The sequence below is a fragment of the Callorhinus ursinus genome, unplaced genomic scaffold (assembly GCF_003265705.2).
Source record: "Callorhinus ursinus isolate GAN/ISIS: 27379988/994484 unplaced genomic scaffold, GSC_fseal_2.0 scaffold19, whole genome shotgun sequence".
NCBI lineage: Eukaryota > Metazoa > Chordata > Mammalia > Carnivora > Otariidae > Callorhinus > Callorhinus ursinus.
The window spans coordinates 6,077,136-6,104,974 of record NW_027397081.1 but is presented as its reverse complement, the minus strand read 5'-3'; the positions used below and the strand labels follow the sequence as shown (position 1 = coordinate 6,104,974).

Here is a 27,839-nt window from a genome sequence, read left to right as displayed (position 1 = left end):
TGTCTTCTCCTAAGATACCATAAACCATCTTGTGGTTTTTAAAAAGTTTTTGTTTTTTTTCCCCTAAAGCTCGATAATGACTTTTGTAGGAGAATGTGCTGGGGGCCTCTGCAGGATGGGAGGCTTGGCAAAGAACTCATTTCCAGGGATACATTAAATTTAGCCCCTGGGCTTGGTCAGGCCATAGTCATCTGTGCATCAAGTTCAGCCCTTCTTGGTCTTTCCACTGGGGTAACTCTTGTGCCAGATCTAAAGCTCCCACTGCAATTCTCCTTCCCATGGGCTGCTCTTTACTGAAAAGGAGGATTAGCTGTGGATCTCCTTCCTTTTCACTCCTTCCACGAGTCCAGCTGGACTTCTGAGAGCAAACAGCAACGGCAAAAGCAAATACTACGTTGGCGCCAACCTTTAAGCTCGGCCCTCATTTAGGTGCCGAAATACTTAGGATTGTTACTTTAACAAGTTTGACAGGCGGTGGAGGGGGAAAGGGGAGGGAGGAGACGAGGAAGGGCCCGCCCCTTTGGAATTCGATTGGTTCCCTCTCTCGGTGGAGCCGTCCATTTCGCATCTCGGTTGGATAGGTTGACAGAAACATGTCATTAAGGTGTTGTCGAAATGAGCCCTGTAGGTGTGGGCCGTTCCCTAAGTTTGTGGTTTTCGATTTTCAAAGGGGCGGACTTCTTATTGGCTATGGGATCAAGTTCCTGAAACTGGTCTTCTATACCTTGAAAAATGTCTTCGTAACAGGAGGCGCCAAGGAGCTTAAGTGTAATTCACACACAGTAGAGAATATGACGAAGGTTCCTCGGGGGTTTGATTTCAGTTTCTTAAACGACGAAGAGGCCAGGAAGATCCTTCAGGTGCTGGAAAGAAACGAGGAGCTACAGAGGTCAGAGAGGGACAGGATCAGGTACAGAACAAATTCCTTTCTCTTCTCCAGGGGCCTGGCTCCCGCAGGAGCCCCCCCACCCCGTCCTCGCCCCCGACCCGGGCGCACGCGGAGGGAGGTGCGGCGCCTTCGCGGCGCACCTGTCGGGGCCTCGGGACGCGCAGCATCCGCGCGGGAGAGCTGCGCTCGGCTGCTCTCTTGAGGACGGTGGGATGCCTGGCTGGCTGGCGCTTTGCCCGCGCGCGGCATCCCGGACGGGCCACAGCCTGCGGGTCCCTGGTGCCGCAGGGCGGTGAGCGACCCTGCCCTCGCCGTGCTGGCGGGTTCTTTGCAGCGTTTCTCTCCGAGTGGGTCCCGCCGAGCTGCCGCGCGCCGCGGGCAGGGACACGTGGGCGGCGGTGGGCCGCAGGGGGTCCAGGCAGCGTGGGGGCAGTGCGACGACACGGCGCCGCGCTCAGGTGCCCTGCGGGCGGTGGCGGGCCGTAGGCCGGGTGCGCCCGAGAAATGGGCTGGGGGCGCTGCGCCGGGCGGAATCGTGGCGCGCGCGCGCCCACGTGCTTCCCTGCGCCGGTCCTCCAGGCGGTCCGCCCCGACCCAGCACGCTCTCCCGCGGCCCCAGAGACGCCCCCCACCCCACGCTGACCGGCAGCGGCTCCCAGGAGAGATGGCATCTCACTGGCGGCGAAGTGGCCCCACCCAAAAGGCCACGCAGTTCCAGGAACTTACCACATTGTGTGGAGTGAACCGGCCTCGGACTGGGACGCGCCGAGTGGCTAGATGGGTGGGTCTCCTTGCGTGTGGCGCTGCCGGGGAGAAGCTGCTGCGAGATTTCACCCCTGACCTTACTCTACAGTCTTACAGGGGGGGATTTGGATACCAGAGACTGATATTGACAGGTAATTGCCTGGGATGTAAATTAACCAGTTTTTCTGCTGGGAAAGTGTGGGATAGGTCCTGGAAGGAATACGAGGACTTGCTCACCGATTCTAGAAAAGACTCGTTCAAGGCCTTCTCCAGTTGACTCTGGAAGGGGATTCGGGGCATCACTCTCAGACCGAAAAGTTCATCCTTGATTGGAATTCAGAAAACCATTTTGTTTGCGAGCAACTTCTTGGTGATGTCGGTTCTAGGTTTCCACCTCCTTCCAAAGATTCCACTGGCCACCCCCCCCCCAAAAAAAACTCCGAAGATACTTTTCACATGGGAAAACCCTAGTTGGTCTTCACGGAAGCAGTTAGAATACACTGGGCCCAAAGGCCTGTCTTTACTCTTCCCCAGCGGATACAGATCTTGTGGGGAGAGACGAATATTCGAGGGGTGAGAATGTGCATTTCACCCATCATACTCTGCTTTTAGAAAAATAGGCTCCATCACTTCCTCACTGTGTGAGCACAGCGTGTCCACACCCACACGCATCCACGTGCATGTACCCACACATATGCATGTGCCCTACACACAGGCACACCCAGCCTTGGGAAGGAGAACTTTAGAATAGTATGTAGTTTGTTTTCAACACATTTTCCAAAAGGACTAAGAAACTGGTGGCTCTCAGTGTGTGTCCTTGGAGGCGTTTGTTGTCTCTAGAGAGGATGGGGCTTCTTAAGTGATCCAGTATATATATTTGGGGAAGTTGAGGGGAGAGTTAGGAAATAACAGAAGAAAGCTTCCACTTAGGATGTTACTATCCGTGTGGCTTCTCATGAACTATGGTCCTAGAAATAGTAAGATTATTTAGTTTAATTTTCATTCAAGGGAATTTTGACTTTTTATATCTGAACTCTGCTTGCCTTGTTGTGTTTCCTCAATAGCAGCTCATGGTGCCAGGACAGCCGCCTTTGGGGGTTCTGGAACTCCACGTAGGGGGCAAGGCCATTGGGCTGGGCCTCAGAAGGAAGGCTGAAACACCCTTTCTGATTGCATGGCACTAGCATTGTAACTGGGACATCAACAGAAAAAGGCATAATGCTAAGACAAGATCAATACTGCTAATGATTAAACTATTAAAAATAATTACCCCAATAATTTAAAAAATGTCACCATTAAAATATTAAAATAATTTAAGGACAGCAGACACTTGGGCCAAATGCTGAAGGCAATTATTTCTAGTACTTTGTTCCCCCCTGGCTAATTCCTGAATCCCACTGTCAGATACCCATCGCTGGATAGCTGTGTCCTGGCCTGCATACCAGCTCACGTGCATGGGTTTCAGTAGCAGATACTGACGTGTAGAGAAGGCCTGAGATAACATGTCAGCTTGGCTGCCACTGCTCATTTTCTTGGTATGTGTGATCACATTTTCCAAATCAAAAGTCAGACCATGTGACTTCTCATACAAGAGTATTATTTAGGAGACAGTACAACAGGCCTATGTGAGAGACTGGGAGGGCTTTTTCCTACGTAGGTTTCCCCCATTATCCAAAAATAAAGCATTTCCTATGAAAGCTTCATAAGCCCGCATGGCAGAAAGGAAAGAAACGATTGCCATGAATTTATGTGGAAAAATTTCTGAGCACTCCCAGGCACCAAAGACAACCTCTTTTCGGCTTTCCTAAAACCTTAGGATGCGTCTTGATAAATCATGCACAAAATAAATCAAGATAAAGCATAGATGTTCACAAACACAGTTCAAAACTACGGCGGCCTCAGGACGCCTGAGCAGTTCAGTGGGTGGAGCGTCTGACTCTTGATTTCGGCTCAGGGTCTGATCTCAGGGTCATCAGATCGAGCCCCTTGTGAGGCTCGGCACACGGCATACAGTCGGCTTGAGAGTCTCTCTCTCTCCCTCTGCCCCTCCCCCCTGCACTCTCCCTCTCTCTCTCTAAATAAATAAAATCTTTTTCTTATTTATTTTAAAAAAATAAATCATTTAAAAAAAAGCTACTGCGGCTTGGTGCTGAGATGCTGAGTGTGGCTCCTCGGGGAAGGAGCTTGGCAATATACCACTCTTTGCCGCTTAGGCTGTGTGCTGCCTCCCTGCAAAACATGTGTTACACTCTATTTTTGCTTTTTGCCTTTTCTCATAAAAACAAAAATCCTCTTCGGATTCCATTTGGTTGGCAAAAACAGGGACTAATGGAGGTCGTTCATAAAAGTGAAGTGGCCTAAGGCAAGCTTTGGAAAACGGGGTGGGAGGGGGGAGTACTTGTGATGAGAAGCAGTCTCAGGATCTCTTGGCTAGGACATTAAGGGACTAAATGGAGGAGTTTGGAAAGGTTTCTCACTGGGGGACAACCGAGGAGTTCAGTTGGGTCTATGGTGGGCTTGAAGTGTCTACAAGACAACTAAGGACTATCCTATAGTTAGAAACCTAGAAGGGCAGTGTCATGCAGGGCTGGAGATGCCCAGAGATTGATGAGGGAGTAGTTGAGTTCACCGTGCAAGAGTCCAGAGCCCCAATTAGAAATGCTCCTGAACACACAGATCTACCCCTGGTCTTCCTGCACTGGTACCAGACCTCCCTGGCTCCAGCTTACCGGGAAAGTGTTTGCATTAAATATTACTGTATTCCTGATATATAAAGACTTTATTCAAATACTGAAGAAAAACACCAAGATTCAAACTGATAAACAGCCAAAAGAGAAATAAGGTGTTCATGCTAGAAGATATCCCAACAGTAAACAAAATGTTATGGGAAAATGTTCACCCTCACAGTAATAAAGAAATGAAAATTGAACTCTTTAAAAATGACAGGAAAAAAAAAAAACCTGTTGGTGAGGATGGGTGTGAAATGGATAGATTCAGCATACTGTTAGTGGTATGCAATCCTTTTGGTGAACAATGCGGCGCTACCTATAAACGTATGCCTTACCCTTGATCCAGTCTCCAATTCTTGGATATTTCTCATGAGTACGAGTCTGAGGTGGGAGCGGATGGCCACCACACCAGCAATTGTTAAGTGCTGCCTTTTTATGTAGTAATAGTAATTACTGTGATAATAACAGCTAACATTTATCGATCCCCTACTGTGTACTCAGCACTGTACTAAACATGTTATATGTATTTAATTAATTGTCCCAATAACCTCATTATGTACGCACTTGAATTTCCATTTCATAGAGAAGGAAACACAGCTTAACAAAGGTTGAGTATCTTGTCCAAGTTAAGCAAAAGGGCCGGAATTTAAATCCAGATCTATCTCAAAATGATTTTACCCATCAGCATTGAATAATCGTCACCACTGTCTCTTGGGTTAAATAGTGTTGATGGCTTTGTACAGAAGGGAAACTGAAATAGCTCAATGTGAAGGAACTTGCCCAAGGTCACAGAGATCTTAAGCAACAGAGCTAGAATTTGAACCCAAATCTATCTATCTGGCTCTAAAACCTATATTCTTTCCACTCTGCTGTATTTTTCCCTGAGGAAAAAAAAAAGAATATATACCTGCAGATATTCATTGCAGTATTACAAAATAGCAAAATAGTGGGAAAATAATAGCAGAATAGTGGCAAGTTTCAAATCTAAATATCCAATAAAAGCAGTCATTATAATGGACAGTTACAGAGATAATTGTATCTTAACCAGTGTGATATTTGAATTTTACATTTTCTGACTACCTTGTTGTCAAGGTTGTATAGACACCTCAAGTTTACCATGAATACAGTTGCGGGACAATGCATGAGAGGCATTGTTCTGTAAAAAAGCAGAACACAAAATACCGCCTGTGTGTTGCTGCAGTTTCTTGAAAATAGGCAAAATAGGCAAAAATCTATGCTTCTCCTTTTGGTGAATCTCTGGGGTCTGACACAGCTCCTGGCACATGGCAAAGAGGCACCGAAAAGTTTCCTGGGCGGTCAGGGCTTGCTTCTTGCCCAACACTGCCAGGATGGGGAAGGGACCCACGGTAGGTTGGGCAGGAATGCTGGGCACATGCCGCCTCCTGAGGCTCTAGGAAGGCAGATGAGGGCAAAGGTACTGGGTTTCCTGGCTTAGCAGCAGAGACACCACAGACAGGCAAGGTGCCTGCCTGTAATAGGCCTCCAGAGAAGACTTGATGGGGGAATTCTGCACGGGCCAGAGTCAGAGGCTTCTGCCGCCTAGCGTCTCTCCTCACTTCTCCCTCTCCTCGTGTTTCCCCAGCGACCCTCTGCCCAGCCTGACAGGATTCCTCCCTCCTCTGAACCCCGTAAGGCACAACAGTCTGTGTTACATTGATCCGGTTCTGTCTTGTGAGTCTGGAATGTGTCCTACAGAAATACTTTGAGAGACAGTTCAAGAGGTAGAAATTACCACTGAAATTCCAATCTGACAGTTCCACTTCTTGTGGAAAGGGTTTTTCCTGGGGCTATTGACTTGGGAATGACTTCTCAGACCTTACACAGGCTGTGGTTCTAGCCTCGGTGAGAATAAATGGCTGAGAGTTTGAGTCACAGTTCATTGGCAGGTGGAAATTTTCCCCATACTTCTCTCACACCTTGGAGGAAATTTTGTCTGTGTGTGTGTGTGTGTGTGTGTGTGTGTGTGTGTGTACATATATATACCCAAATACACACACATATGTATCCTATATGTACATACATATTTAATATATAAAATCTGAAAAGCATCTTACTTTGTCACAAGTCTTTGAAAAACACAGCTACCTACTTATTACCCCTGACACGACCCCCAAGCCCGCCCACCCCTGTCTCATAAACGTAACTGAAATAGAGAGTACCAAGAGATTATATTAACCATGAGTTGATATCACAGAAGAGATATCAATAAATCAAGACTATTTGTTTTTCCTATTGCAGAAAACTTATAAAGTATAAGGCATCACAGCGCCTGATGTAATCAAATTGTAAAATGGCATGTCTAAATTTAGACTATCTGAGCTCAGCGGCAAGGCTGCGGCCCAGACCAGAGGGAGTGTATATTTCAAAATGGCCGAGTGCCCGTGGCTGTGGACGCTGGAGCAACCTGCAGAGATTAAAAGCCAGATACACAGTCTCCTGCCCCAGGCCTTCCGCCTGTCCTCTACTCTCCCAGCCAGTGAAGTCGGCCTCTGGCTAACAGAGAGACTTTCAGGAAGCACTGGGCTCCTGGTCATGGAATATCTACTATGCGCCAGACACTGGGTTGGCCCAGGAGAAAATAAAACCTAGACTCTGCCCCAGATGGCTTCGGTCTATGAATGTTCTTGGTTGGTGGTAAGTCCTGTAAGATGAAGTGTTTGTATAAATGTAGCTTGCCCTCCAGCAGCCCTATGTGGCCTCGGGAAAGGGACCACGAGAACCATCTAGAAGTCACAGGAGTGCCCTGTGGGCTTGTGTGTTCTGATCACCTAACAAGGTGTGGGATTCACATGAATCTCTCAGATGTCTGCAGCTTCCAGTAACACCCAATTTAGTTCATTCCTTTAATCCTAGGGGAGAGCTTTATCTCACACATCCTCTCCCGTCTAGTGACTGCCCTGGATTGGTCTCCCTGGGCAATACATGTAGAACTACTATCATATTACACTTTCATACCCCAAGGTTCGGGGACAGTGTCCTTTTTAGGCTGTGTGACATTATAACTCCTGTAGCTTTTTCCAAGTCTTTCCTATCTGTTTGTTTTTAGCTTCATCATAATCGATAGAGCAGGCACTTTTGCCTTTTTCAAAAGCTAATGGTAACCACAGTAGTTTAGCCCTTGCTGTGTGCTAAACTCTTTATGTGCATTTGCTCATTTAATTCCCACAACAGCCTGATGAGGGAAGGGATATTTTTTATCTCCTTTCTGCTGAGGAAGCTTAGGCAGGAGAAGGAACCTGGTTGAGGTACTACTGCAGGAAGTACTGGTTTTGTGAACTCCATGTGCATTTAATTACTGTGCAGCCCATCACAGCACGGAGATGTTTTCCCATTAAAACTCTTGTGTCCAGGAGGCCTGCATGGCTCAGTCGTTAAGCGTCTGCCTTCGGCTCAGGTCATGATCCCAGGGTCCTGGGATCGAGCCCCACGTCGGGCTCTCTGCTTTGCGGGAAAGCCTGCTTTTCCCTCTCCCACTCCCCCTGCTTGCGTTCCTGCTCTCGCTCTCTCTCTCTGTCAAATAAATAAATAAAATATTAAAACAAAAACAAAAACATTAGAGAACATACAATGCGAGGTTGCCATGTGTCCAACTAAAAGTTATTATTAAGGAAAAGGGCATACGGGATGCTAGGGTACCACTAGTGGAATCGGCCATATATAGGCAACATTGCAGGCAACCATTTATGTTTTAGAAAGCATGTGTGCATTCTGTAAGGATATGCTCCAAACCGTTAACGGCGACTATCTCTTGCGCATATTTAAAGGGACTCTAACCCTCTTACTATTATTTTATTTCTTATAATCATCATAGGTTAACTAAAAAATGGTGGCGGTTTCTTCTGATAATAAAGAAATACAAAATGTTTGGCTATGTTTTTTAACTTTGTAAGTATATCTTTTGAAATGATTTGTTTTTAAAAATACCCGGATTTTTTCCACCCTCTTCTTTATAATGTTTTATATATATTGTAATGTTAATGTATTCATAGGTCAGTTGCATTCTGTACATCAGTCTTGAGTTCTATGTGGCTGAGAATTGTCTTAGGGATGGAGAGCCTTACACACCTAGTAGGTAGGTGCTCCATTTCTAATTAAATGGACCTTAACTTACATCCGTGAAGGAATACAAAGGAAGGGAAGGAAAGATTTGGGGAAACCAAGGACACAGAAGGTCAGGTTAAGGTTAGTCAGAAAACATGTTTCTCTGTTTAGCAAACTTGAGTCTTAGAACAAGCCTGGCTAAGAGTCCCGCTGACTCAGTTCGGGTCTATTCTTCTGCAGTGAGTTCTGCGTAGGCTGCGATATTTGAGAGCTATAGCCTCACCTCACTCTCCTTCCCAAGAATGCTTCCTTATTGGCATTGCCAATGGCCCTATTTAAAGGTCATACTTAAATATCAGCGTGGCATACCACAGGGGCCAGCTTCCTCATCGCACTGTGTGTTACACTTTCTAATGATGACAGAGGGAATTGGGGTCAGCAGTGACCAAACTCCACACTTCCCAAAGAAAGGTTGTGGTGTTTTATATTTCTATCAGGACTGCTTTGGGTTCAACTTTGAAATAATGCATTTCGCAGCCGTTGAAGGGGGCAGGGGGCTGGGGGGAGGGGAACCTGGCAACCACAGCTCCATTCTCCAGGTGTGTCCAGAAGATGTGTTGTGCAGGTGTTGGGAGGGGCCGTGCTCCCTCTGAAGGCACCAGGCAAGGGTCTGTTCTGGGGCCCTCTCCTAGTTCTTGGTAGTTCCTTGGCGCATGGGCAGCATAACTTCAGTCTTCTCATGGTGCTCTCACCATGCACATGTCTATCTCTCTGTCCAAATTTTCTCCTTTCCGTAAGGACACCAGCCATATTGGATTAGAACACACCCTAATTGGGGCGCCTGGGTGGCTCAGTTGTTAAGTGTCTGCCTTCAGCTCAGGTCATGATCCCAGGGTCCTGGGATCGTGCCCCGCCTTGGGCTCCCTGCTCAGCAGGAAGCCTGCTTCTCCCTCTCCCACTCCCCCTGCTTGTGTTCCCTCTCTCACTGTCTCTCTCTGTCAAATAAATAAATAAATAAATCTTTAAAAAAAAAAAAGAACCCACCCTAATGACTTAATTTGAATTTGAATACCTCTGTAAAGCCCCTATCTCCAAATAAGGTCATATTCTGCGGTACTGGGGGGGGGGTTACGACTCTAATATATATATTTTTGGAGGATACAGTGTAACTCGTAATAGTAAGGCTGGTTTTGTATTTTGAAATAAATTACTGTGAACCCACCATACAACAGTCTAAAGAAGAAAAGCGTGATCACATTGATGCAGAAAAAGCATTTGACAAAGTTGAACATGCATTCATGATAAAAACTCTTTGCAAGAAAGAAATAGAACCTGATGAAAGGCATCTGCCAAAAAATTTATAGCTAACATCATACCTAATGGTGAAACACTGAATGCTTTTCCTCTAAGATATGGAACAAGGCAAGGATATATAATCTCACCAGTCTTAATTCTACATCATACTTAAGGTCCTAGCAAGTATCAGCCAAGGTAAAGAAATAAAAGACATACATATGAGAAAGGAAGAAATAAAACTATCCCTATTTGGAGATGATATGATTGTCTACAAAGAAAATCCCCCAAAAACATATACCAAAAAAAAAAAAAAGAAAGAAAGAAAGAAAGAAAATCCAGGAACTAAGAAGTAAATTTAGCAAGGTGGTAGGAAACAAGATCAACAGACAAAATTCTACTGAGTTTCCATATAGTAGGAAGGAATGATTAGAAAAGCAAGGGAATCGAATAGACAAAACAATTTTGAAAAAGAATGAAGTTGGAAGAATCACAGTACTTGATTTTGAGACTTACTATAAAGCCACTGTAATCAAGATAGCATAGTATGTGTGAAGGGAAAGACATAGATTAATTGAACAGAAGAGAGTCCAGAAATAGACCCCAAAATACAGCCAGTTGATTTTTTTTTTTTTTTTTTACAAAAGTGCAAAGGCAATTCAATGAAAGATAGTCTTTTCAAAAAATGGTGTTGGGATAATTGGGCACAAGGCTAGAAATGTTTTCATCACCCAAAATAAAACCCATTAATTATTCTTCATTTCTGCCCCTCCTCCCCCCACCACATCCCAGTTACTGGTAATTGCTTTCTGTCTCTATGGATTTACCTATTCTGGATATTTCTTGTAAATGGAATCATCCGATATGTAACTTTTTGTGTCTCTTTAGTTAGCACAATGTTTTCACAGGTTGATTCACATTGTAGCATTTATGTGTACTTTGTGCTTTTTAATAACTGAATGATATTCCATGGTATGTATATACCACAATTTGTTTATCCATTCTTCTGTTGATTAACATTTGGGTTGTTTCCACTTTTTGGCTATTGTGAATAGTGTTGTTATGAACATACATCTACAAGGATTTGGGTACCTGTTTGCAATTCTTTGAGGGTATATACCCAGGCGTGGAATTACCGTGATATTGGGTCATTCTATATTTAACTTTTTAGGCATCATCAAACCATTTTCACCCACATTGACTTTATACACTTGTGGTCATACTGTGCAAAATTTTTTTTTAAGATTCTTTTTTTCTTTAAGTAGGCTCCATGCCCAACGTGGGGCTTGAACTCACAACCCCGAGATTGAGAGTCACATGCTCTACTGACTGAGCCAGCCGGGTGCCCCTACACTGTGCATTTTTTTGCTTATTTATGTAACATCTAACATAAAAGCAACTCCTTCAAATTAAAGACTCATCGTCAGTGACAGTTTTTGTGACTGCCCACCAACCATTCTACTGTATATATTTTAGAATTTGATCATTATAATATTTTAGCCACTTGGATTTTTTCCTTATTTTTTTGTTTCCTACTGCTTAATAACACTGTGGGAAACCTTCATGATTACATCCTTAATTCAATTTAAATTGTCTCCCTAGGGTAAATTCCACAAAGTAGAATCCTTAGTTTATAATGTATTTTCTAAATTCTTATTACATGTTACCAAATTACTTTCCAAAAAATGTTCTACCAAATTTCACCTTGACTGGCAGTGTGGTAAGCCCCCTATTTTACCATATACTTCTCAGCACTGGGTAGTATTATTATTTAAAATAAATCTTTGCTAATTTTGCAGGCAAAAAAAATATTGACTTGATATCTAGCACTGGTTATAATGAACATTTTTTCACAGGTTTACGACTTATTTACATTTCATGATTTATGAATTGTCTATTCATATCTTTGCCCATTTTAATTTCAGGATTTGTATTCAGAATGCTTCTTGTCTTACATAACAGTTCTAACCATGGCTTTAACAAATTGGGGATATACTTTTCTGACATAACAAGGTCTCTGGAAGTAGACAAGCACTAGCTGGCGTAGTGGTTTAGGATGTCAGGATGGTGTCTTGCAACACAAAATGGCTACAACTGCTCTGAACATCACATTCCTGTCCAAGACAGGAAGAGGGGGATATGGTGGAGCCAATTATACTTGTCCTTTACCCTGGAAGTAAAAGCTCTTCCAGATGCCATCCCCGCCAATTCCTCCTCATGTCTCATTGACCAGAACCAGGTCATAAGGCCACCCTCGCTGCAAGGGAATTGGGAAATCAAGAAATGGGATTCAGATGTTAGGCTTAGACCAATCGTGATCCCTCCCCCGAAACTGAACACTTTGCTGCCCACAGCGAAACTAGAAAGGAGAGTAACTGGGGGGAATAGATTCTAGAAGGCAACCAACACTGTCTGACATAGAATCTCAGTGTGGTTTTTTTCTTACTGATTTATATGTTTCTCTATTAAGGAAATTGACTTTTGTCCTATTTATTACAATATATTCCCCAGTTTTCAGTTTGCACTTAACTTCTATTTATCTGAAAGCAGCAGGAACTTTTTCCATTAAAAAATATTCTCGTAAGATTTATGCATATATTTGAAAGGGAGAGAGCATCAGAGGGAGGGAGAACCTCAAGTAGACTCCATGCTGAGCATGGAGTCCGATGCGCGGCTCAATCTCACAACCGTGAGATCATGACCTGAGCCAAAATCAAGAGTCGGATGCTTAACTGACTGAGCCCCCCAGGTGCCCCTCCATTTTTATATAACAAAATGTACCAAGTTTTTAAAAATTTTCTTTTTAAGATTAGAAAGTTCTTCCATCTAGAGATTAGGTCAATATCCACCTCTACCTTTTCAAATCTTTTTTAAAAACTAACTTTTTTAACGATCCTATGTATATTTTATTTTTAAAGTAGGATAATCATATGGATCGATTTTTCCCCCTAAATGGCTAGCAGATTGTCCGGTACCATTTATCTCCATCTGCTTCTAAGGCCTATGACTATTCCTTTTAGCAGGAGGACCAGGGAGCAAACAAGCAACAACAGCAACAGAGTGTTGGTGAAGCGAATGCTGCTACAACTCCTTTCATGCCACTAAGAAGGGAGCTGGAGGGAAAAGGCTTTTGTACAGAGAAGTGTGATTGAGCACATATAGTAATACACATAGGTGATGGGTCATGTTTCACTTCCTTCATCTCCTCATTTCCTGTGCCAGGTGGCCAGCCCAACCCAGGGTAGACATTCATCCTGAGATCTGCATCGCGTGACCTGGTTGTCTTTTTTTTTTTTTTTTTAAGATTTTATTTATTTATTTGTCAGAGAGAGGGAGAGAAGAGAGCGCACAAGCAGGGGGAGGGGCAGAGGAAGAAGCACGCTTCGCACGGAGCAAGGAGCCTAATGTGGGACTTGATCCCAGGACCCTGGGATCATGACCTGAGCCAAAAGCAGATGTTTAACCCACTGAGCCATCCAGGCGTCCCCTGGTTGTCTCTTACATCTGGTTCTTTTGATAGTCAAACCAATACCCTGTTAGGGTGGCATAAGGTTTTCATTTATCACAAAATTAATTTGCTTTAAAAATTAATCACATGGATAAGTGATTAAAGGGATTACTAGACAAACAAGCAAACAAAATTAAAAACCTCACATGTTGTGAATTTAACGTTTGCTGCTCTCAGGGGAGCCGGTAAAACTCTTTAGGAGATCACTGTCTGCACATCAATCAGGGTCCCACCAGAAAAACAGAAATTACACCTTATTTAAAATAGAATATAGTGCAGTGAATTGGTTCCATGGTGAAGGAAAGAGGCGGAGAAACCCATCAGGGGACAATGACTGACTGCCCTGGGGTCAGGCAGCCAATCTGCAACACCTCCTGGGGAAAGTGTAGCGCCAGGGACTGGCCCCAGCAGGAAGCCTGGAGGCAGTGTTGTGCTGGTAACCGGCTCCCCTGGAGAAAAAGCCTTGATTTGTAGCACTGGCCAACTTTAAGCTAGCAATAGTTTAACAACCAGCTTGCAAAATCCCTGAGTATTTGGCCATCTGCCCTTGTGAGCCAGTACAAGCCAGCGCTGGTTCACCACTGGTTGGAGAGGAAAAGGGAGCAGGTGGTGTTACCCAAGCCTTGGCTAGGATCCCCCAAGAGACACTGCAACCGAGCGTGGCAGGCCTGTCTGGGGATTTGAAGATGTAGGGGAGGCAGTCACTTCCAAAAGTTTTGCACAAGGCAGAGGGCAGAGGAGAATACCCAGCGTTTTTCCTTCTCGCCCTCTAGCCTCCTGCAAGTGTCTGGCTGAAGCCAGCTGGAAGCAGCTGACAGTAGCTAGAGCCTGGAGCTGAAGCTTGCAGAGGTCATCCCCCAGAGCAGGGGAAGGACAGTTCCTCGCTCTTTTCTCTCCCGTTCCTGTTGTCCTCTTCTGTTGTCCTGCAGAGCCTGCATTTTCTCACTGCCCAGGCTTACATTGCTAAAGCTTTGCTTCCTGCCAGATGATCTGTGGGCATTTTCCTTCCCGTTATCCTGGACTACTGTCCATGCCCATCCTGTGTTCTTTTACGGTTTCTCTGGCTTCTGCACCTTTGGGGAGTTGCCCTCTTCTGCTCCCTGACTTTCTGGGTGTTCTTCCTCAGCCCTCCTCAGTGTCCATCACGCTCCGACTCAGGGTCTTTGGGTAGAAAGGAAGGGTGTCACTCAGGGCACCTAAGGTAGAACGGGCTTTGCAGAAAGGTTACACGTGGACTGAAGCTGGAATTTGAAGGACTCAGGGATCCAAGACGGCTCCAGGGACCGGCCGCACGCTCTGCTCACGTGTCACAGCCCACACTTTCTTCCTCCCAGGGTTCTTCGGCTGACTGCTGCTTTTCACATTCTCTGGTCCCGATCCTCATGCTCAGGACCTGCATGCCGCGTCACCTGACGCATCTCTGGCCAGCCTGTAGACCGACTACCCTGGGGTCAGGCATCCAATCTGCAGCACCTCCTGGGGGCAAGTGTAGCACCGGAGTCCTAAGCGGGGGCCACAGACCTTCTAGTCTGGCTACAAGTGATAGCATGTGGCTGTGGCAGGTGCCGAGGAGGGCCTTGCACTTCCTTTTGTATGTGCCTACCTGAGCACTAAGATATTTGCTATCTTCTTGGCTTCTGTGATGACAGGTCTTGGCCTGCAGGCTCTGCTAAGACAGAGGTTCTCAAACCTGGTCAAAATGACAGCTACCTGGGGAACTCTTCAAACTACCGAGGCCAGGCCCCACCCTGACATTCTGGCTTAATTGGTCTGCGATCAGGCTGGGCACGGGTATTGTTTAAAGCTCCTTAGATGGCTCTAATGTGCAGTAAGGGATCCGGGCCTGACAGCCCGGGCACTGGGCCCCGACTCTGCCTGGAGCACACGTCTTTCCTACACTCCCCTCCATTGCACAAGTTGAGGGAGTGTTGATTTTCAGGAAACCCTGTGGTTTGGGAGGGGAAGGCCTGGAGTCCCAGCAGAGGACAACTGAAAGGGCTGTGCCCGCCACAGATGTAATAAACCTTGTTTCTGGTGCTTTCCCACTTTAAAATTGCTTGGTAGGATCAAAGGGACCTCCTATCCCTGGAGCTGTTGAGTCTGGCAACGGGAAGAATTGCTTTTTACTTTTTGTTGTTTTGTTTTGTTTTACTGGCTACTAAGTGTGGGTTGCACACAAACACAAGTGTTGTAATATGCACAAGCAGCTTGGATCCTGTTCTTGTGAACGTGCTCTGGGGCTCTAGTCGTAGGCTCTTCACATCGGCTCCCGGGTGGTCGTGTTCGGGGTGAGGAAGTAGGAGAGAACAGCCAGAGAAGGCAACGTGGAAGCCTGAAGAGTTCCTGGAAGGGAAAAGCAGCCTGGTTTCAGTAGACATTGGCCAAAAGCAAGAGCAAGTAATTACGCACCTCTCTGTGCCAATTCCGTGATTATTCAGGAATACTCGACTTGAACATACGCTGCGCTTTAAAGCCTACCGTGTTCACCGGAGCCCCTTAAACATCCTTTAAAGTAGAAAGAACGAAGATTATCCCTATTCTCCCCAGATAATATATATATATTATATTATATTACAATCCTATTTCTCTCTTTTCTCAAAGTGTCTCAAGCCCAGAGTAATGTCCAGGGGTGGGCGTGGGCCTAGAATGCGGGACTCTGACCGTCCCCGAAGGTACTTGTGTGGTGTGTTCTGTGGCTCCGTGGGTGCGTGACCACCACGCGGGATGACAGAGGTGGGTGGAAAAGCAGAGCTTCCAAGGGCAGTTAATACCTTCGCTTTCAGGGAGTTAAACAGCAGTTGAGAGAACATGTGAGCAGACGTCATAGCAGCGGCGGGGGGGGGGGTCAGGTGGAGGGCCCCCATGGTCTCCGTCCGCCCCACCCCTGCAGCCGCACCAAACACGCTCGCTGGCCACGGGAGGCCCAAGAATGTTCTGGGGGTGCTGATGGGGCACAGACTCCAGTGGCTGAGGCCAGGGGCTCTGGAGACAGACTCATCAGATGCTCCCAGGTGACCTGAGGACCACCACGCTATGGGTCTATAGGAAGTCCCCTAAACAGCCAGCATCTTGATTTAAATCGTGTCATTGTTCAGATGGTGACCCAGGTTTTTCTTTTCATTTTTGGGCTTTTAAACTGCAGAACTTTTAACAGCCTATTTAAGAAAAAAAAAAAAAAAAGGCTGTCATGTATTTTGCATGTGGTTTTCTTTCTTTCTTCCAGATCCCGGCAAGGTATATAAAAATGGGGCGCCTGGGTGGCTCAGATGGTTAAGCGTCTGCCTTTGGTTCAGGTCATGATCCCGGGGTCCTGGGATCGAGTCCCATGTCGGGCTCCCTGCTCCTTGGGAGCCTGCTTCTCCCTCTGCCTCTCTCTCTCTCTCTCTCTCTGTCTTTCATGAATAAATAAATAAAATCTTTTAAAAAAAAAGTATATAAAATGACTCTTTGGACTTGTGCCTATTTGAGGGTAGGTCTCAGTTGCTGGCTGAATTACCGTGCATTTGCACGTGGGCTTGCACTTTACCGCTTCCAGTCAGGATGAGGGTCAGGATGAGCAGAGACTGCTCCTCCTCCCAGTGGACAAAGCGCCAGGGTGGTTTCTGAAGTGGCCTTCCCCATGGCGGGGGGGGCAAGTCAGGGAGGCCCCAGCCACCCTCCCATTCTCTCTCATCTGCTTCCTGGTGCCTCTTCCTCCCTAAGGACATCATTTTCTTCCCCTGTTCTCAGCAACTCCCCGCATCCCATCAAAATGCATCCTTATTTGTAGGTTATGATAGGACCAGCTCCACAGGAGACATCTGGAAAGGCCCATAAATTAGGTCATGTCTGTCCACAGCTGTTTAATTGCCTTGCCCCTGCCATCCAGGCAAAATTCTTTAAAAGGTGTATGAGTAACGTATTCCCCCCGGGGTAGCTGTCTCCACCTTCAAAGCCACACCGGACCCCACCCTCACCTTGCTCTACTGAGCATTTTGTGCCCTGGTTCTGCCCAGCTCTGACTCCGGACTCTGGCCCAACTGTTTTTCATTTCCTCCACATGGCAATTTTTCACAACTTTTCAGGGCCTTACAGATCCTTGAAGAGAGTTCATGGGAATACAAAGAAATATAAATGTAACTTTTTAGTATAAACATTTTGCATGTGTCTAAGAACTGACCAACAAGTGTAAATGGCACAATTTCCAAGCAGTGCTTGGAGCAATGATAGCTTTAGCATTAAAGTGATAAAAATGCTTTTCTGTTCTCAGCTCATCTGAGCTTCATCTCTGAGGCGCTCTGGGCCACTCACAGGTGGAAGCCCTAAACACAGAAGCTCCTACACCTCCAGGGGCCTGGGTCTCCTGGGGAGGTGGCCAGGTCCCCACTTCTCCTGCAGCGTGGGTCCACCTGCCTTCCTGGGACTCAGTAGTCAGCAGGACTCTTTTATAGCAGGTGGGTCAGCTGTCAACAGTAAGTGGCAGTAACACCACCATTTCTTGTCTTTCTGCTGAAGCTGCTGGCTGTGCCAAGCTCTCCCGCTTGCAGCATGAAGGTCTCTGTCTTTGGAGCCTGTCGCTGTCTCAGGACCCTTCTCGCATGCCTCACAGCTTCGGGGGGGGTGGTGCTCAGAGGCTGGGTACCTCTGTGTTCCTCTCTAGGGTAAGAGCCCCATAAGAGAGATTTTTTCCCCCATATCATGGATTCAACAACACTTCTGTTGAGTGGCGCTCATTTATTTAGCGGATACATGCTATCCTATTATGAACCTAGTACCGGAAACACAAAATGCTCTCCATAGTCTCTGGGTCCTCAGAGAGGGAGAAGGATTTAAAAACAAAGTATTTACTGTACTGTGGCAGACAATAAGCCGGCTATGCACAGGGACACATCCGTCAGTTCACCCCAGGTGAGGTGTCAGGGAGGACTTTGCTGGAGGAGGTGAGGTCCTAATTGAGTCTTGAATGGGGGTGTGTGGGGCGAATAGAAGTGGGAGGAGCATCCCGGATGGGGCAGACAGCACTAGGGAAGGTGCAGAGATGGGGAAGAGGCTGGGGAGTCGCAGGCATCAGCAGTAGGGGCATCACTAGAAGGCAAAGTGAGAGCCTAGGACCAGCAAGGAGGGCTGGCTACAAATGGGAGCCCCTGGGGAGCTGGGGGATTAGGAGAGATTAGGGGGCCCTGACTAAGGATGAGGAGAAGGGGAGAGGCTCAGGAAGTATTTGGAAAGTTAAATTAGCAGGACGTGGGGCTGACTGGCTGGAGAAGGGGAAGGGGAGTTCATGGGAACCCAGGTTTCTGGCTTTCAGTAGCTTTTGGCATTTGACCACCATTCACACTGAAACTGGTAGATTCAGGTGGACTCTACGCTCAGGGAGTCCAGGGGAAGTGATATATCTGAATACCAACGGCCAACAGTTCCTCCACCAGCTCTGAAACATGGAGATGCTTTGTCTCATGAGGTACTTTGTCTCAGCACTGAGGGTAAGGTGTTAGGCCTGTGACCGGGATGGGAAGTGAAGGGAGAAGTGGGCAGAATTTGGAGCAGAGTTATAGCAAGGGAGTCTGGCACGCGTTCGGTGGCTCCAGATGGCCCAGGAAAGGACTTCTGCATAGAAACCAGCAGCAGCCATCTGGCAGGTGAGGAGGGACTGACTGGCCCCCAGGAACCAGCGCCCAGGCAAGCGGAGGTGAACAGCCTGCCACACAGCAGGTGCCCGGGTAGCCAGAGGACAGTGCAGGTGCTTTCATTTCCTGCCTGTCAGCTTTGGACTTCTCTCAGGAGCTTTGGTGCTCTCCCATTCTAAGCAGAAAGAATTAAGGCTGACTGATAATTGAAATACCCTCCTCCCCTCCAAAAAAAGAAAAAAACAAACAAACAAAAAGAACCCAAGACACTTCAAGTGGCTGTTTCCCTTGGTAAAGTAGCAGCAAGTTGACTTTTCGGCAGTACCCTTCTCTCTGTGCGGGGTCAGCAGACGTGTAGTTCAGCTTCAGCAAGTGGGGAACCCCCTGTCTTCACTGTGCCATCTCCACCAGCCTAGGGCACTGGGGATCTTGGTTTCAAAGCTTGTGCAAAGTCATGAAGAGAGAGATAAAGCCGTCATTCTACCTTGCGCCGCCAAGCACCGACCAGGTAAGCTGCTATGTGCCAGGATGAAGCCCCGGCAGGTCATTTGGCCCTGGAATTCCAGAATGTGCTAGAATATATTGAACGTACATCTCTAGGTTCAAAGCAGCAAGGCGAGAATGGTATCATCAACGGGCATGACAAGAAAGGAAAGAGATGACTCTGCAAGTTTATCGTGATGGGAGTTTACTCCAATAAATCCCAGCATCTTTGGGGATCAAGATTAGTGATATTTCTATTTCATTCAAATAAGAGATACCTGACAGTATTTTGAGGACCTACTATTTATATGATTTATGCAGTCTGCTATGGTAAATGCAAAATGTAGAACCCAAGAAATTGATAATCTCTTTGGGCAGACAGGGCATGAAAATTTAAATACTAGGCTGCACATGACTAAGTACCTCATGAGTGGTCCAGACAGTAGGATTTGGGAGTGAGAGAAAGATGCGTGGGAGCTGAAATGATGAGGAGAGTGTCCCCAAAGAGACTGGCCTTGGACTGGTTAGAGGTGTGTGGGGAGAAGGACTCCCAGTTATGGCTTGTTAATGCCCGCACTGTTCCAGTTCATGTAACACACTACGTGAACTTTAATTAGCAGTTGGACACAAATCTTCATTTCAGAAAGGCCGTTTCAATATTGGGAACTAAAGTCCTAAAGAATAGGGCTAGTGTTTGTTTATTGTGGGGAACTGCTGGCTGCCAAGGGTGTTCCTCACTCCTGCACGCCTCCCGTTCCCTCCCCAGAAATCTACTCACCTTCAGTTACTTCTGCTATGTGTTCACTAATTGTTTTTTTAGCAGAAATTGCTAAAAATAATTTTTTAAACTGCACGTGGAGAATGAGATTTAGGTTAACCATTTATTATTATTATTATTCTGAATGATATTAGAGAAGCACAAAATCATTTCTGATAAAATACAAGTTAATTATGTGCTAAAGGGTTATGTGGTGCCTTTCTCCCTATCCCTAGCTTTTAGGTGAATCTGCTGAATCAGGGAGCAGCCACCCAGTGGGTTGGTTTGAATGACAGGCATGAGGCCACAAAAAGAAATCTTTAACTTCCCCTCCTAGCCCTGTTCTTTATATGAGAGCGTAAGAAGCCTCCGGAAGACCTGCATGGTCTGAGTATTGAACCTTCTCCTGTGTGTTTCTAACAAGGAATTGAGAGAATTTCAGAGTTTCTGAGATTCTCATTCATAGCCCAATGACATAGGACAGTATTAATATAGAAAATATTAATAGATAATGATTGACCTCCATGAGTAAGCTTGGATGATTTCTGTTAATGCAAGGCCAGCAAATAAAAACTTCTATGAACACGGAAACAAAATGAAAACAAGCAAAATCTACTCCTTCACTCCTACGCTCCTATTCTACTTCCTTTCCTCAGATTACTCTCTGTGAATGATGGTCTTCAACAATACCCCCTTCCTACACACGCACACACACACACACACACACACACACACACACACACACACACACAAACTATTTTCCAAATCATTCGATCATTCACTGAAGAAAGAGCATCACTCACAAGGAACAGTGGCAGATTCAGACTCTGCCCTAATGGGGCTTATACTCCAGTATATTTCCATCTTTCCTCTAAGACCCATCTTTCTTTTTCTTTTTCTTAAGATTTTATTTATTTATTTGACAGAGAGAGACACAGCGAGAGAGGGAACACAAGCAGGGGGAGTGGGAGAGGGAGAAGCAGGCTTCCCCCTGAGCAGGGAGCTGGACGCGGGGCTCGATCCCAGGACCCCGGGATCATGACCCGAGCCGAAGGCAGACGCTTAACCAACTGAACCTCCCAGACGTCCCAGCTGTTTTTCTTTTAAGGATCTAACATGTCCTGTGTTATAACACGGCTCTTTTGTGTATCTTTTCCCACTGTTAGAGCTTACATTTCCTAGTGTATGCCCAGCGTCTTTACAAATGTAAATGCTCATTATAGTTGAATTGTATTCATTTTATTTTTCACTCAAAAAACATTTTTCAATCCTTTAGTGAAGTACCAGCCTTGAGCTAGATCATGGGACCAAGAATACGTAAGGAAGGGCAAAGCAAGCAGAAGAGCAACTTGGGGAAAGGCCGGAGAGTATGGCAAGGAATTGGAAAAGTTGGCCCCTGGGACTAAGTGAGAGGATGATGGGAAACAAGTCTACACGGGTAAGCAGGGGGTCTGGTCGTGAAGAACTGAGTTGTACAGATGAGGACAATGAGACCCATAGATGTTACTTGATCAGCCCAAGTAACAAAGGGATCAGAACCGAGCATCTGACCGACCCTTCCATCCACCCTCACACACGCTCAGATGTGTGGGATGGGAAAAAGATGGGAAAAAGTGAAGATCGCGCTAGAGAGAGTCTATGACAATAGTGTCTGGGTCCTGGGGCCACGTTGTACCTCTCTTTGTATTTACCACCACAACCTGAACAGAGGCAAGAGTAACCGGAGGCAAACAACCAAGAAAATTCAGTTACCCATTCTGACATCCTTTTGGTCCTTTGCCTTGAGCTTCAAAGAACTGATATTTTCAATGACACTAGGGTTAAAATAACAAGCAAAGGTGTTGAGCAGAGAAGTCATAAAAAAAATGTATGCAGTTAACAACTGAAATAATAGTCAACCTCTCCAGTAACTGGATATTTTTTAATGAAAAAAAAAACCTTTTTATTGTGCTTATTAGATATCAGATCATCAAAAATTAATAAGAACAATAATAAGTCATGTCGGCAAGGGTATGGGGAAACTGGCCCTCATATGGGATCTGCTGGCTGGAGAACAATTTGGCATAACTTTTCTCCAGCGCAATTTGGTGATAGATTTCATAAGTCACTAAAACATGTACATCCTTTGGCTCCACCTCAAGGAAATTTATCCTGAGGAATTAACCATGAATGTTAGGTTTGAACTATGTGCATTTCAACATTATGGTTGTGAAAAATGAAAACTAGAGACACCTGGGTGGCTCAGTCAGTTAAGTGTCTGCCTTTGGCTCAGGTCATGATCCTGGGGTCCTGGGATGGAGTCCGGCTTTGGGCTCCCTGCTCAGAGGGGAGTCTGCTTCTCCCTCTGCCTGCCAATTCCTCCGCTTGTGCTCTCTCTCTGTATCTCTCTGACAAATAAAGAAATAAAATCTTAAAAAAGAAAACAATTCCTATATCCAACAATAAGAGACTAGGTATATATACTATGGAACAGAGATACAATGATAAGAAAATACTGACGTAGCGCAGCATTCTTAATATAATGCTAAGTGGGAATTAGTGACTACAAAACAGTATTTATAGTATAAAGGCATTTTTTAAAAAACGCATAATGTGTATGTGGCATGCTGGGCAAGCCCGGCCCCTGGGATATATTATCAGAAAGCATCTGTAGTTTGGCCCTTTTAATGCTCCTGGATAAAAATGTGAGTAGTCCCATTATTTTTCTGCTCACTGTTAGGTAACAGAAATCCTTTGGCCACTTGAAGACACAAAACACAGTCTCAATTCGATATATAGTGATTAGACTATCTGGTCCCTGATTAAGTCTGACCTCATTCAGAGCAGTGGCCCATTCCACGGCGAGAAGCCTGTAACAGTGAGGAGGGATTTGACCCTCCCTTCCACCTCCCACCAAAGCCTCTACCCCTTGATGGAGCGGAGGGTGGATGGGCCAAGAGGTAGAAGTTTGGGTAGGGGTATGGGGGGGACGGATGCCGAAAGCTCTCGCTTGACTGGGTTGGCTGTGGGATGGCTTCCACACTCTCTGGGTGGACAGATGTTTACATTTGTCTCTCGTCTCACATGCTCCTGGGGGGCTTTTAGGCTCTGTTCTCCTGCAACTTCCTTGAAGATAGGGTGTGCTGTCCCCTGTTCTCTGCCAACCTCACTATGTCCCTAGGAACCCAGTGATTCATCCACAGCCTCTTTCCACTAAGGTCTTTTTCCCTCATGAGCTAGCTCTAGTGGATATGAACTAAGAGAGCCCCATGCCTCCTCAGCCTCTTCAGGGGCTCGTGTCTTGTCCATGGGACACACACACACAGCGTTTCTGCCTGGAAACCCCGGAAGTGAGACCGGTTGCCCCCTGAACAAACTCCCTTCAGCCTCCCTTTACTCTGAGCTGGCTGGCACCAGCTTCTCCAGCTTACTTACTCTTCTTGCACAAGAATTGGACACCAGGCAGCCCTTCCCCCAGACTCTAAGCGACCTAGATGGAGGTCTTCTGGTGGCACTGTTGACGCCCCTCTCTCTAAACTCCTCCGTCTGCCTCCACTCTTCTGACCCAGTGGGGGTAAGGGGCCTTGTAACCTTAACAAGAGGTCTTTGGATCTTTTTTTTTTTTTTTGGTCAGAACACTTAACATGAGCTCTACCCTCTTAACAGAGTTTTCAGTGCATAATAAAGTGTTTTTATCTATTGGCGCAATGTTACTCAGCAGATCTGTAGAACTTACTCATTTATGCAGAACTGGAATTTTATATTTGTTGATTAGCAACTCCCCATTTCCCCCTCCCCCTAGTCCCTTACTACCACCATTCTATTCTTTGCTTCTGTGAGTTTAACTGTATTAGAAACCTCAAATAAGTGGAATCATTCAATATCTGTCCTTATGTGTCTGGCTCATTTCACTCAGCATAATGCCGTCATGGTTCACCCATGTTGTCACATTTGCAGACTTTCCTTCTTTTGAAAGGCTGTGTAATATTCCATTCTATGTTTATACCACATTTAAAAAATCCATTCGCTGATGGACATTTAGATTCTTTCTACATCTTGGCCATTGTGAATAATACTGCTATGAACATGGGAGGTACAGATATCTCCTAACCTAGTGTTTTCATTTCCTTCTGGTGTATTCCCAGGAGTAGAATTGCTGGATCATATGGTAGTTCTATTTTATTTTTCGAAGAACCTCCATACTGTTTTCCACAGTGGCTGCACCATTTTGCATTTCCATCGACAGCATACTAAAGGATTCCAATTTCTTCAGCCCTGCCAACACTTGTCTTTGTTTTTGTTTTTGTTTTTTTCCGTAATAGCCATTCTAACAGGTATGAGGTGATACCTCATTGTGGTTTTGATTTGCATTTTCCTGATGATTATTGATTTTGAGGATCTTTTCATATATCTCTTGGCCATTTGTATGCTTTCTTCGGAGAAATGTCTATTCAAGTCCCTAGTCCATTTTTTTAAAAAGATTTATTTATTTATTTGAGAAAGAGGGAGAGCACGAGAAGGAGTGGGGGGAGGGGCAGAGGGATATAATCCCCAAGGGACTCTGTGCTGAGCGTGGAGTCAGACACAGGGCTGAATCCCACAACCCATGAGATCATGACCTGAGCTGAAACCAAGAGCCGGACCCTCAACCGACTAAACCACCCAGGCACCCACCTCGCCCATTTTTGAATCAAGCTGTTAGTTTTTTGCTATTGAATTCTAAGAGTTACTTATATTTTGGGGAAATTAACCCTTCATCAGAGATACAGTTTGAACACATTTTGTCCTGTGCCATGGGTTGCCTTTTCACTCTAATGAGTGTTCCTTTGCTGTGCAGAAGATTCCTAGTTTGCTATAGTCCCACTTGTCTATTTTTGCCTGTGCTTTTGGGTCATATCCATGAAATCACACCAGACTTTCTAATTTCAAAATATACTACAAAGCTACAGTAATTAAAACGGTATGGTACTGGCATAAAGATAGATATATAGGCCAGTAGGACAGAGTAAAGAGCCCAGAAATAAATTTATACACATATGTCAGCTGACTTTTGATGAGGGTGCCAAGAATGCACAATAGAGAAAGGACAGTCTCTTCAACAAACGGTGTTGGGAAAACTGGACAGCCCCATGCAGAAGAAGGAAAGTGGACCCTTATCTTACACCACACACAAAAATCAACTCAAAGGGGGTCAAAGACTTACACATACGACTGGAAACTATAAAACCAGAAGAAAATATAGGGCGAAGAACTTTGGCTTTTTTGTTTTATTTTATTTTTTTAAAGATTTATTTATTTATTTGAGAGAGAGCAGATGAACAGGGGTAGGAATAGAGGGAGAGAGAGAATCTCAAGCAGACTCCCTGCTGAGCATGGAGCCCAATGCGGGGCTCAATCGCGCAAACCTGAGATGGCGATCTGAGCTGAAATCAAGAGCTGGATGCTCAACTGACTGAGTCACCCAAGTGCCCCTTCGTTTGTTTTAATAATCCTACAATCAAGTTCTGCTGACTGATCTTCTCACAATTCACTTGGATATGTGGAATCTCTTGCTTTCATGCCCCAGCTAAACCTGAGACAGCCTGGGTCCCAATGTAACAACCTGTTGTCCCTGCTTTAAAATGCTGGGCAGACACAGGTACACATAGCAGTGTCTCTGGTTGTGATGATTATGGGTGGCTTTTATTTACTTTAAACTTTCCCAAGTCTTCTTTATTGAGTGTAATTTTACTTTAATAATTAGAAAAAAGAAAGAACTTAACGCTTGTATAATGGCAGGCACCTGGGTGGCTCAGTCAGTTGGGCATCTGCCTTCAGCTCGGGTCATGGCCCCGGGGTCTCAGGATCGAGTCCCTCCTGGGACTCCCTGCTCAGCGGGGAGTCTGCTTCTCCCTCTGCCTCTCACCCCACTCCCGTGCTCTCTCTCCCTCAGTCTCTCTCAAATAAAAAAAATATATATAAAATCTTAAAAATCGTATAATGGCAAATCAAAGTCTATTTTATTGACATTTAGGACTTCCTGTCTCGACACTGAAGAATTCCCCTGTGAGCAGATTCCTACTTGTTGACCATGGCAGGCTGTCTTAGTTATGCTCTTGCAGGTGACAAGGATCATATGCTGGTTTACCTCGGTGGGTGGGTGGCACTTGACTGCAAGGCTATGACGGGGCAGTAAGGAAACACAAGGAACAGCCTCACCCTGCTCAGCCAGTCTTTGGAAATGGGGAGGTTGATCAGAACAGAGCAGCATCCTGGCGCCAGTCCCCGGGGCTGGTAATCGGCCGGACTGTGGCTCAGCCTCACTGTCTGCTTCTCCCGGTTCACTTCTGTTGCCACAGCAGAGTTTCTTTTTGCCACTTTCCTCTCTGTCCCATGGCTTCAGCCTGTTCACGACTCTGTTGCCTCGTGGCTTCTACGTACGGTACCGCGTAATATCTCCCCACGGGGTAACTCTCAGACTCAATGTGACTTGAGTTTTTCTTCCTTGTCATCGTGATTTCAAGACATGTTAGGAGGAAGCACATGATTGAGTTATTAATCACTGCCCAAAATAGAGCATATCAGCTGGGCGGCATTCCTTCCCTTGTTTAGCTTTTAGGTCAACCAATTCCTGGTTTGGTTGATTAGGACCAGGACAAAGTGAAAAATTTTGGATCATATGACCCAAAACACGACGCCCCATGCCCCCTTTTCTTTGAGTGGAACAGGTTCCCAGCACTTCCTGGGCTGCTTGTAAGCATGGCCCATGACTCTCAGACAGGAAAACCACCATGCTTAATTCATGACTGTTGAGTCCTATTTTGGAATATTAGCAATGAGAGTGGAGGTGTCAGAATGATTTAAAGGAAAACAAAACAGAACAAAACGTTGAGGGAATCAGACATCCAGTTTTCTTTTTCTATGCCAGACACTATTTTATCCTACCCAAAAGAAAACATTTTTGCTCATAGGCCTAAGTGATTCAAAGCCAAATAGATGATGACTTTTAAAATCCAAGGTCATTGTTAATAAAGAATAGTCCACACCTATACACATATACCAAGTAAACAGTTCTGTTCATTTCCACTTTTTTCCTATAAAATACAGCCCGCATTACTGCTTTATTACACTGACATTTCATTTTTGAGGAATGAGTTGGTTGTTAACAGGATGAGTACAATTCTGTAGCTGTTCTTGATGCCCTGAGACATATTCATTTAAAGTACACAATAGCCTCCAATGTTACATTATCATTTTTATTGTGTAATAAAGCTTTGTTTGGGCTTTTTCTCCAAAGACCCACTGAGATTTTATGTTAAAGCATTTAATACATCATGAAGAATAATCACAAATTTTGTTGATTATTGAGAAAGAAGAATTTAAATAGTAGAGTCTGAAAGTTAAAATGATGGCAAATAACATACAACAACAATATTACCAGTAAAATATCTTTTACACCAATATTAGGTTTCCTATAAATAAGTTACATAATTTGGAGTAGACACATGCATTTGTATGGCTAGCATTAACTTCCTTTTGCCCCAGGTACTGATTTTGTTACAGAATCATTCTGGGAGTACTTCTTTGGAGGATGTTTGAGTAAAGACAAAACATAATAAGCTCTTCTGGATGAGATGATACAATATGAAACATTATGTATGTTTGAAATAACTTATCAGCAGAGTCCTAACTCTAATGATAACATTTAGTTCAAGGATTCAGGAGGAATTTTTTAAAAGTAAAGCCTTTTGTAAGGTGCTTCTGCAGTAATTTCTGATGATGTGGAGTGTGGATTTATCAGGTTAATAGG

The 27,839-nt window shown here is 45.2% G+C and overlaps 1 protein-coding gene and 1 non-coding gene across 4 annotated transcripts in view; one reads left to right on the top strand and one right to left on the bottom strand.

The window, feature by feature from the left end:
• The first annotated feature begins 648 nt into the window (after positions 1 to 648).
• EXPH5 (exophilin 5) overlaps positions 649 to 27,839 on the top strand; it is a 71,574-nt gene continuing 44,383 nt past the window's right edge. The window contains exon 1 of one of the 3 annotated variants that reach the window (XM_073903684.1): positions 649 to 910. In XM_073903684.1, coding sequence (XP_073759785.1) covers positions 792 to 910 — 119 coding nt within the window. In that variant the 5' untranslated portion in view covers positions 649 to 791. Of the gene's footprint in view, positions 911 to 19,126; positions 19,340 to 27,839 lie in introns of those variants that run through there. The other 2 variants (XM_073903685.1, XM_073903686.1) reach the window with 2 other exon arrangements.
• TRNAE-CUC (transfer RNA glutamic acid (anticodon CUC)) lies at positions 10,989 to 11,061 on the bottom strand. Its single transcript has one exon. It is a non-coding gene; the product is annotated as a tRNA-Glu (tRNA).